The sequence below is a fragment of the Fragaria vesca genome, linkage group LG5 (assembly GCF_000184155.1).
Source record: "Fragaria vesca subsp. vesca linkage group LG5, FraVesHawaii_1.0, whole genome shotgun sequence".
NCBI lineage: Eukaryota > Viridiplantae > Streptophyta > Magnoliopsida > Rosales > Rosaceae > Fragaria > Fragaria vesca.
This window is the reverse complement of record NC_020495.1, coordinates 2,503,250-2,514,949: the sequence shown is the minus strand read 5'-3', so window position 1 is coordinate 2,514,949 and position 11,700 is coordinate 2,503,250. Positions and strand designations below refer to the sequence as shown.

General features: G+C 39.3%; 2 protein-coding genes and 2 pseudogenes across 2 annotated transcripts in view; 3 read left to right on the top strand and 1 right to left on the bottom strand.

Annotated features, from left to right (window-relative positions):
• Positions 1-745, top strand: part of LOC101309259 (sucrose transport protein SUC2-like) — a 1,390-nt gene extending 645 nt beyond the window's left edge. The window contains exon 2 of the mRNA XM_004300817.1: positions 8-745. Within this exon, the coding sequence (XP_004300865.1) occupies positions 8-745 (738 nt within the window). The remainder of the gene's footprint in view (positions 1-7) is intronic.
• A 1,901-nt stretch (positions 746-2,646) lies between these two features.
• On the top strand, positions 2,647-2,967 carry LOC101308973. Its single transcript, XM_004300816.1, has one exon. It carries the CDS (start codon positions 2,647-2,649, stop codon positions 2,965-2,967), a length of 321 nt encoding a protein of 106 aa, XP_004300864.1.
• Positions 2,968-4,626: 1,659 nt separating this feature from the next.
• LOC101308682 lies at positions 4,627-7,290 on the bottom strand (annotated as a pseudogene).
• A 1,909-nt stretch (positions 7,291-9,199) lies between these two features.
• Positions 9,200-11,613, top strand: LOC101308384 (annotated as a pseudogene).
• Positions 11,614-11,700: the final 87 nt, after the last annotated feature.

The following is an 11,700-nucleotide window of genomic DNA, read 5'->3' as shown; positions in this document are numbered from 1 at the left end:
AGGCGAGGGAGGAGGAGTCGCGTTCTTGAGAGAAATCAAGGGTGCTTTTAAAGAGTTGAAGAAGCCGATGTGGATCTTGCTTTTGGTCACTTGCTTGAACTGGATTGCATGGTTCGGATTCTTACTATTCGACACAGATTGGATGGGGAAAGAGGTGTACGGAGGTGAGGTCGGGAAAGGACATCTGTATGATATGGGAGTTAGGGCTGGTTCACTAGGGCTCATGCTAAACTCCATCGTGTTGGGACTCATGTCTCTTGGGATTGTCTACTTGGTTCGCAGAGATGGGGCTAATCTACTTTGGGGAGTTGTCAACTTTCTACTAGCCATTTGCCTGGTCATGACCCTATTGGTCACTAAGTTGGCTCAGAAGCATCGACTTGCATCGCTGCCCCCCCCTGCCGGTATCAAGGCCGGCGCTTTGCTTATATTCGCGGTGTTGGGGATACCGCAAGCGGTGACCTTTAGCATTCCCTTCACCATGGCCTCCATATTTTGCAGCGACTCCGGCGGAGGACAAGGGCTTTCGTTGGGAGTTTTGAATGTTGCAATTGCACTACCACAAATGTTTGTATCTCTAGTAAGCGGACCGTTGGATGCTGCTTTCGGAGGTGGTAACTTACCGGCGTTTGTGATGGGAGCCGTTGCTGCTGTAATAAGTGGAATACTGGCCTTCACTTATCTTCCGTCTCCTCAACCTGATGATCATACAGCTGAAAACAACGTTTTAGATGTTGTAGTATAGGAATTTGAATTTATTTCCCTTGCTCTGTTGTTGTGACTTGCTTGTTTTTACGATGAGTTTTGAATTAATTGTAATGATTCATTTGGATGTAATGATTTCAGCCAGTGACGTAGTCAGAAATTATATTAAGAGGGGTCAAACTTAATTTAGACAAGTTAATTATGTAGGAAAAATATTTTTGTTTGATAAAAATATTAGATAAAATAAATACAAACAAATGAACACATTGTTTTTGTTTTAATCTCATGAACTAACTAAAAACAAATATACTTGTTATCACATTTGAAGGGGCAAAATTAGTCAAAGAGTTTATAATACTCTTATATATGACTAAAAATAAAAAACAATAGATGTGGCAAGATGGTGAGAGAGGTCAATTGAACCTCCTGCTCTCCATTTTCAGCTAAATATATATATTTTTATTAAGAGATGTAATGAAATCATTTGAATTTGTAATGATTTCAAAATTCTTTCTAATCAAGTCAAGAGTAATTCGATCAAGCTTAGTTTTCTTATTGAAAGTATATATGTACGTACGTATATGCATGCATGCATACATGTGCATATATATATATATATATATATATATATTGGAGAGCAATCCTCAACCTTTTCGACATAATTAACTTGTATTTCAGAATTGGAAGCGCGCCTGATAGTATTTTCACTTGGCTATCAGAGCAACTTTATGCCCTAATCTTTGCACTTTCTCTAACCATTATGCAAAACTGCAAGGGGCCTGGATTGTGATGAGACATCCGAGGGTGATCATGGAGATCCTTGAAATTAAGTTTGTATGTTAAATCTATTTGATCAAAGTGCAAGTGCTTCATCAGCAATTATGTAATTTTAATTTAAATTCTCTGCTAACCTGGAGAAACTAGTATCAAATTTGCAATTCCAAAATTACCTTCCCTTCATGCATAAGCCTTTGCTTAACCTTCATATTTGCTTAAGCCTTATTCTTTCAATTTGCATCTAATTATGCCACTTATTATATCCGCTTATTGTTGTTTTCTAGAAATTACACATTTTGACACTATCTAAAACTAGCAAGATTAGCCATTCATAATTACCTTAACTGCAGATTTTAAAACGTTTTTAACTGTAGATTTTAAAATATTTGAGAAGATGTTAGAAGAGTCCAGTTCGGTGATTTTGGACCTTGATACAAGTGGTAGCAGGGCTTACATGTCCTCTGAAATGGTTTTCCCCATGAAAAAAGACCATCAGAAGTAGACGTTCATAAGGTGAACATGTAAGACCTGCTACCATGATACCATCCGATCCAAATCCACCAGAAAAACTAGCTAGTTTGTTCTCATAACTAAGAACAATTACTATCACTTTCAGTTTTGAAACTACGAAAACCATATGGAGGACAACAAATGCAAACACAAATATTCCATTATATATAAGCATGACTGCATGAACCTATGGAGCCCTAACTGCAAGAGCGATCAGGCACCAAATTTACCAAAATTGCCTCGTGCCTATGCCCAGATTAGCAGTCACAAGTTTCATTTCCAACCTAATCTCATAGTTTGGTAGCATACGAGCAACACATGCATTGTACCTAACTAACCAAGGCCAGAACATAGGATTACATGATAGCTATATAAATGGACTGCAGACACCTTCAGTTTCACATACCATCATCTCCAACACAAAAAAACTATCAACTTCTCAGACCCTTTGATCCTGCAAATATGAAGAGCAAATCAATATTTGTAGTAGCTCTCGTATTTCTCATCCAATCCCTGTTTCTTCCAATAAGCCATGGCGATGCCGATCTCATTAAACAAACATGCAGACATACACCGGATCAGCATCTCTGTGTCTCATCCCTCATAGCAGACCCTCGGAGCGCCAGCGCAGATGTCACAGGCTTGGCGCTCATTATGGTAGATGTTGTCAAGGCCAAGGCAATAGAATGTGCCAACAGAATCGACCACTTGCTCAAGCACAGGCCTGGAGACCAAGCCTTAAGAAATTGCAAGAGAATATACAGTGTAGTTTTAACTGCTGATGTGACCGTTGCAGTTGAGGCTTTAACCAAAGGTAACCTTCAGTTTGCAGAGCAAAGCATGGACGACATCGCCATGTTCGAGGCTGTTTTATGTGAAGATGGCTTTATAGGGGCTTCTCCCATGACAGATTTAAACAACGCTTCTCAGAAACTTGGAGCTGTGGCTGCAGCAATTGTGAGATTATTGCTTTGAACCAGCATGCCGGAGATAGGTCCATAGAGCCAGATAGGCGACCAAGGAGCTGGACGTAAGGGGTTAGCAGGAGATCTGTAAGGCCCATCCGGATTGGATTCCGGCAGCAATTGAGGCTAACAAAATGATCTTCCTCAATGGGGTTGTTCTTGTGGACGGTTTTTGATTTCCATTGCTTAAAGTTAAAACTTCAAGGCCTCCCTGTTTTAATTTTCCAGTGTTCAGAGCCGAACTTAAGACTGTAACTGCTTGTTCTTCACACTTAAGTAGTATGGAATTCAAATGTGTTGCGTTTGCTTATGAACAACAAACCATTAGGTTCAAGGTAGAACTTTATTCAGTGGAGTACTCATAGATTATTTTATTTTATTTTATTTTTTTATAAAATACTGACAAGGATTAGACGATATTAGCTCATCTGTAGCAGTCTGGTGGGTGACAGAGCACCCACTCTACCCCAAAAAGGACCGCTACAACCGGGAACCCACCTCCCGTCCCTTATCAGAAATTTTATTTAAAATAATAAAAGAAATTACATGAAAAGAGAAATGGGGGACTAGGCCAAAACCATTCCAATTACAAACCAAAACAACATACAAAAAGACATTGTTTCTTCTACCCATAAAAAACCAGGCAATCTTCCCACTATGAAAACCGATAATTAGGGATACCCAAATAATCCGTTTACAAGAAACCATGAAGCTCAGTAGGAGGATTATCATACCAAGTAAATGAAGCATTTGACAACCCCAAGTTTGCCATCTTGTCAGCTACCATATTTCCTTCTCTAAAAATATGACTGCAACGGAAGTTCATTTGACGAATTATAGAAAGACAGTTATTCCAACGAACTCTTAAGTTCCACGGAGGAGAAAAAAACCTGGAAAAGAAGCAAGCTACCACACTAACAGAGTCACTTTCCAACCATAAGTAGACCCACCCTTTATCATGAGCAATTTCAATTGCCAAGATAACAACATAAAGTTCAGAATAAAAGGAAGTATTCCATCCAAGCGAATGACAAAAACTCCCTAAAAACCCACCTAAGGCATCACGAAACACACCCCCACAAGCTGCTGGACCTGGATTGCCTTTTGCTAAACCGTCTGTGTTAACTTTGATCCAAGAAAAAAACGGAGGCTGCCATAAGACATGTTGAATTCTAGGAGCCTTACCACCTTTAGGAGCAACTCCAAGAGAGGCCAATAAACGGGCATCAAGAACACCCTTATAGTGACCAAGAGCAAAAAGGCTAATTTAACGAATCCATGCTATAATAGAGCAACACATTGTATAGAAATTTAGGGATCGATTATCAAACCTTAGCTTTGTGGAGTACTCATAGATAATACACTGTATATATGTTTAGAATAATCATGTTAAACTTTGAATCAAACAGTCAATTTGATGATACTGGATTGCTGAATTGTTAAAGTACCAGGGATAAACTACTTGAGAAAAAGAGCTCTTTTTAACTTCTTTTCCCATGCTACCCTGTCATCTAGTATCTCCTTGATGCCATACTGGTACTCAAACCCCATCGTCTTCAGCTTACTGAAATCACTTTTGCTTCCTTCTTCAGGCCCTTCAGTTAATCTGCAATGGATTCAACAAAAAGAAAATTGGAAACAGTTCATGCATAAATTATTAGTACTAAAACTATGTTGGATCCCTTTTGTGTATCTTGTATTCTGGGTAAGTATCTTGGAGGTATATTGCAATTTCTTTGATAGAGTGTCGCGCAACTGCACAAGAGAATCTGCCTTTCATTGATGGCTGTTCCATGCAGAAGATATGTGCTTGGCAAACATCATCAATGTGCACCAGAGGAACTGATCCCATAAATTCTTGCATGAATTTTAAGGCATTGCAAGAAAACAAGTCCCGAGTAAGTTGTGCCAGAATTACACCCACACTTCCTGGCAAATATGAAAGTAGAGTTTCTCCTCCCACTAAGCCACAAGGAAGAGTTACCACTTCTAATTTCCTATCATCAAAGTCATCGTATCATCAAAAATAAAAAAAAATTGTAGCTCAGCGCTACTTTCTCAGCTAAGTTCTTTGATTTGATGTACCCCTTTAACAAAGAAATTTCCAGTTAAAAGTTTGAGCATAGGTGATTCATGCGTGTCAATAAATGAAGGTCCTAGAGGGGGGTGAATAGGCCCTGACAACTTTTTTGCTTTATCCCGCACACAAAGATAGCAAAGATTGTGCTATCCTGTTTGCTGTGAGACTAAGTTGTGTAAATGAAAAGGCAAGTACTGAAAGTAAAAAACATAACACCAGTACGTTTTTTATACGCAGAAACCCTGCAACCAAGGAGAAAAACTATGTGCCTCTAACTCTTGAGAGAAACTATTCCACTATTGTAAAGACACTTCTTACAAGACTCACAACTTAGAGGATGACACAACACCTAGCCATACTACCTAGTATAACTACGAGCACTCAACTAAACTTGCTCTCTTGTCACTCAAGTGTTTTACACATAGCACAAATCTAAGCTTATATGCAGAATTCAACTAACACCTTTAGCTAATTCTCAAAGACAGCTTCGTCGAGGTTATTGCTTCACCTAGACATATCTCAAGGTATGCAAAAGCACAATGATATGAGTTGAAAAGGTTTTGGTGCTTAGCTCTAAGATTGACAATCACATGGAAGACTTAGAGATATATGAGCAGTTAGCAAAATGCTAGACTCAATGGAAGAAAACAAACAAGACTATTTTCAACAACCAAAGAGCAAGAGAGGTCTTGCTCTCTATTTATAGGCAGAGTGCACAGTTATGAGGAAGCAAGCACGTTTGCCACATCAGCAAGGTTCTTTTGGACTCTAGTTGCTTGTCTAAAATACTAGGACAAATAAGACCCTAGAGATCCCTCCACTCACAAGACAAAAGTTGAGAATAGACTTTCCTAGGAAGGAATCAAGCCAAAAGAATAAGACAAATGGTTTTGGGAAAACTAGATCAGATTTAGTCAAGCATAAAGACTCTACAAAACCACTTTATCTAAGAGGACACTTAGGACAGCTGATAGTTTGGGCGGTGCATCACATGGGCAGCTGCTGACTTGGTTTGTGTATTACAAAACCCAGCTGTTACCAAAGGCTCAAGTTATGTGGTCACGGGTTGGTTTGCCACACCACCTTAGACTAACTTGGAGCTCAATTATGAATAGACTAATGTTTTGCTAAAAGGCATTTGAAATTCAAACACTTAAAAACTAAAGTAAATACATTTGAATATACACATGGTCAGACCCAGTAAATAGAATAGATACAACAGAGGTATCCGTCTAATCGGGATGGCAAACACGGTTGCCATCCTTAGTGAATGAAAGTGATGCACATGCATGAACTACCTGATGCACATGAGATCTGTCAGGTTTTTCATTCTTCACTTGAGCAGTCCTTGTTACCAGGGTACAACATGTAGCATGTATCCTTGTGTTTTGATCATAAAAGATAGCCAACAATTCTTGTACCAACAATAAATGAATCAGCATTCAAGAGGAAGAAAAGGTACCAAGGGGCACTGCCATAAGTAGATGAGGCATCAAGGGGTGTCCAACATGACTCATCAAGTAAGGGTCTGAGTCCAACTCCATCATCATTTCTTGGCGACATAGAAAATATGCTTGCAGTGTAGATCAGTCGCTTAACTGTCTGCGATCGAATGCAAGAATCAGCAATGCTTTTCACCCAGCAATAGCAGCTTCAGTTGTGTCCTTGTACTGCAGCATACTCAAATCTTCAGTGTGTGTGTGTACCATCCATCCCAAAATATATTACACGAATAAGAAAATATTTCAGCTATATATTATAATATATGAATATATGATGTCAACGACTTTGTACTAATTGAGAATCTGACCTGGGAGCTTTGGGGGTTATGTTGCAAAGGAGTTGCAAGATGAAAAACAAATTCGCACCCTTCAATAGCCGGCTCGAACTCATTAGGATTGTATATATCAGCCATTCAGCCCTGAACAGCAACAAATTGGTGTTTCCATTGGGAAGAGACTTCAGAAGGCCTACTTTAATTTGATGCATCCTCTGAAACATTGAGTACAATAAACCACAAATAAGGGGGTTGCACATATTAACAGATATACACACACACACACACAAGCGTGCCTATAAAATCATATATAGAAATATAGAATAAGCCTTCAAATTAAACGAGAGAGAAACCTAAGTTTCTGAGAGTGGCATGAACTGTGTGACCCTTCTCGAGGAGCTTTTTGACAAGCCAACAGCCCCAATATATCCAGAACCACCTGTAACACAAACTCTAGAGACTTTGTTCTTCTCCATTGTTCTCCCTTCTTCTTTTTCAGTATCAATTTAGTTTAGAAACCAATCAGCAAAGTAGCAATGCATTTAGTCCACTCAACATGAATTTGAAAATGATTGCTCAGCTAGTTTCATTCTCACATAATTAGTACTAATACAATATTCTTTCTCCCTTAAGGTTTACAAACGACATGCCATACTGTCAAGGCATTCATCAGATAATTGTGAGATGACACAGTATAGACCAGTATAGACTATAGTATATAGGCCGCCACACTAGTTAAAATACATATAAGAAAAGGGCCGGAAAAATTGGATTTGGAAATATTTTCGGTCAATAGGGTCTTCTAAAGTAGGAGTATTTCCTCACTCTTCCCCGATCATATCATCACCATTCCATTTCATTCCCAAAGTTTCATACTTTTCTCCCCAATCTTATAATTTCTCATTGTGTTTTTTCTACTCTTGTCCATCTGCAAAAACCCAGAACAGTCTACAAAGAGGCTCTAGTCTCTCAGCAAAACATTACAAAGAGGATCTGCTCTTTCTTGGCTAAAAAGGCGACATTCTAGAGCACTAGTGTGGACTGTGTGGTGGTTTTACTGTTAATCAGTTTAAAAACTAAGAACTTATTTAGAAACTTAGATTATCTTTTAAATGCCTCATAATGATCTTCAAAAATCTGAAATGATTGACCAGAAGAAAATGGGTGTAGCAGAAATAGTCGCCGGTCGATATTGGAGTTGGGCACATTACACCAAAATATAAATATGGGAGTTTGGCCACATTACACCAAGAACAAAAAGTTTACGTGCCCTCAAAAATATTGCTCTAGTCTTGAACGAGAAAGCTGGAAAATTTGGTTAATCCAATTCAACTCTGTCGGGCCCATATTCCGCACATAATTTCTCCACATCAGGTTTTCAAAATACAAATGAAACGTAGAAACCCCTTTCCTTGTTGTCACCATTTCTTTGCGGTACTTGGTAGTAGCACTCGGTAGGACAAAAGTGTTAAAGACTTGGAATTCATGAGAGCAAGTCCATTTGTTGGGTATTCGTTAGGAAGACCTGAGTCATGGGTGTAACATGGGTTGTCATGTGGTAATAAAATTAGATTGTAGTTTTCACCTACGATTTTAGTTTCTGGGTCGCCACGTGACAATGACTGTTATTAAATTTTATATTATGTATTTAAGTGTGGATAATTATATTATGTGTTAATAAATAATAATTATGTATACAATATGATCCTGAAATTAAAACTTTTATTCCATAACATTAAATGCCAGAAAAAGCCAAGTAAAAATAAAAGAAAATGACTTGAAATGTTCTAATTGAAAACATACAAACATAATGAAATAAATCACGGATATGGAAACTATGAAATTATTTTCTGTAAGATATAATAGGTATTTACTTCATACATTTTTATTATCTTTTTTCCTGACCCGTGTACTCTTTTCTTCCTCTTTTAATTCTTCTCATTAATTTCTTTCCAATTAATACTCTTGACTATTAAAATTGACTATTAAAATAGTAACAACTAACAGTAATTATACAAGTCGTTAGATACTCTTGACGTACTAGTAATATACAAGCCGTTGGATTACTTTGCCAATTGATGTAATTTGCTTCAGACATATGTGGACAAAAACGTGATAACCACGCCGCTGAGTCTTCACGACATTCTTTGCACCGGTGGGCCCCTTGCTTGAGCTGAGTTGTCATGGGAATGAACACCTGGGTTAAAAAAAATTTATGGGTGGAGATGACTTTTTTTTCTTGCTGGGTCTTCCTTTGACTTTTTTTCATCTTGGGGTGGACTTGCTTTGAGTCTTCAGTCATCTTCCCCAACATTGGCACTGGCCTTCTATATATACTCCCTCTGTGTTGTTCTAGAACCGCAACCAAAACTTGAATCTTCGAAAATGGGGTATCATCACCAAGCTGTTTCAACCACAAAGCTCCCTTCTTTTCTTATTTTCTGTTTCATCACTCTGTTTTTCTACTCTTCTGCAACTGCAAAAACCCACAACACATTAAAGAGAGGCTCTTCTCTCTCAGTGCAAAATGATGTATCAGACTTGCTGACCTCCCCAGACAACACTTTCACATGTGGCTTCTATGGTGTTGGCACAAATGCCTACTGGTTCTCCATCTGGTTCACCCACTCCAAGGACAGAACCGTAGTTTGGATGGCCAACAGAGACAGACCAGTCAATGGCTTGGGCTCTAGAGCCACACTGACCCGAGGTGGCTCCATGGTCTTGACAGACGTGGATGGAACACAAGTCTGGTCTCCCACCATCAACTCTAGTTCTGCCAACCGTGTTGAAAAGGCAGAGCTTTCCAATCATGGCAACCTTATTCTGAAGGGACCAAAAGGTGAAATTCTGTGGCAAAGCTTTAACTTTCCTACTGATACTCTTCTCCCTAACCAACTTTTTACCAAGGGCAAGAAGTTGGTGTCTAAGCTAGGGAGGGGTAACTTTGGTAGTGGCTATTTTAGTCTCTATTTTGATAGTGACAATGTGTTGAGGCTCGTCTATGATGGTCCTGACATTTCAAGTCTTTACTGGCCAACTCCTGGTTTTAATGTGTATCAGAATGGTAGAACAGATTATAACTGTAGCAGAATTGCTATTTTTGATGATCTGGGTTATTTTGTGTCCAGTGATGAGTTGCAGTTTAGTGCTAGTGACATGGGTTTGGGGCTGAAGAGGCGGTTGTCCATAGATTATGATGGGAACTTGAGACTCTATAGTCTTAAATTACAAGGGTCTTGGGTGGTGACTTGGCAAGCTATCATTCAGAGATGTAATGTGCATGGAATTTGTGGGAGGAATGGAATTTGCGCTTATACACCAGAGCCTAAATGTTCATGTCCTCCTGCCTATGAGGTGGTGGATAAAAATAACTGGAACAAGGGTTGCAAGCCTAAGTTCAACCTTACATGCTCAGAGCCGGTGAAATTTTAGAGATTCCAAATGTGGAGTACTATGGATTTGATCTCAACTTCAGTGACTCCAATACATGGGAAAATTGCAGCAAACTCTGCGCAGACGATTGTCGTTGTGGAAGCATTTCAATATAAGCTAGCAAGTTCTCAGCCAGCAGGAGAAGCGAAAACTTTGTGCTTCACAAAACGTTCTCTTTTCAGTGGGCACAAGTCTCCGAATTTCCAAGGCAGCTTATGCTTCAAACTACCTCGTAGTATGAATACATCAGTACCTGCCAAGCTCAGTGTGACTGAACCATGCATGACCATTGAGACCAAGCATGTACGTTCAATGTATGACAAAGCTACCAAAAAGGTGAGATGGGTGTATCTGTATTCTTTTGCTTATGCAGTTGGTGCAGTTGAATTTTTTTTCATAGTATCAGGTTGGTGGTTACTTTTCCAAAGACATGATAATGTAGCTTCCACCTTGCAAGATGACTTTCGTCGGATTTCAAGTCATTTCAGAATGTACCTCTATTCCGAGCTCAAGAAGGCACTCAAAACTTCAAGGAAGAGGTGGGAAGAGGGGCTTCTGGAACAGTGTATAAGGGTGTTCTAGAAGACAAAAGAGTTGTATCTGTCAAGAAATTGGGAGATATTTATCATGCAGAGGATGTGTTTTGGGCAGAAGTAACCACAATCGGAAAAATCCATCGCATGAATCTAGTGAGGACGTGGGGATATTGTTCAGAAAATAAACATAGGCTCCTGATCACTGAGTACATCGAAAATGGATCTTTGGACAAGCATTTGTTCCCTCCAAGTTTTCTTGCATGGAAAGAGAGGTTTAAAGTTGCAATGGGGATAGCTAAAGGCTTGGCCTATCTCCACCATGAGTGTCTAGAGTGGGTTATCCATTGTGATGTGAAGCCAGAAAATGTACTCTTAGGCAGTGACTTTGAGCCAAAGATAGCAGATTTTGGGCTTTCAAAGTTATCGCAGAGAGGCGGTCGCGATTCACAGTTCTCTCAAATGAGAGGAACAAAAGGGTACATGGCTCCAGAGTGGGCTTCTAACCTTCCGATCACTGCAAAGGTTGATGTGTACAGTTATGGAGTGATGATTCTAGAGATTGTTAAGGGCATTCGGCTCTCGAATTGGGTGATGGAGGACGATGAGGAGATAGAAACAGAGCTGACTAGGTTTGTCAGGGTAGCAAAACGTGGTATTCAATGTGGAGAAGAGTCATGGATAGAGGACATGTTAGATTCAAGATTGGATGGTGAATACAGCAGGAGCCAAGCAGCAAAGATGGTTGAGATCGGCATTTCTTGTGTGGAGGAAGATAGGTCTAAAAGACCAACAATGGATGTAGTAGTACAAATGTTGATAGAATGTTAAAGGTGACTCTTTATATTCGTTCTCCAAAAATAAAGGAGCACTTAAGCTGCAGACTGTAGATGTCTTTTTCTTAATTAGTTTGGTTAT

Excerpts from the sequence above, each read along its gene's own strand:
- LOC101308973 (XM_004300816.1), top strand. The coding sequence starts at position 2,647 with ATGGTAGATGTTGTCAAGGCCAAGGCAATAGAATGTGCCAACAGAATC.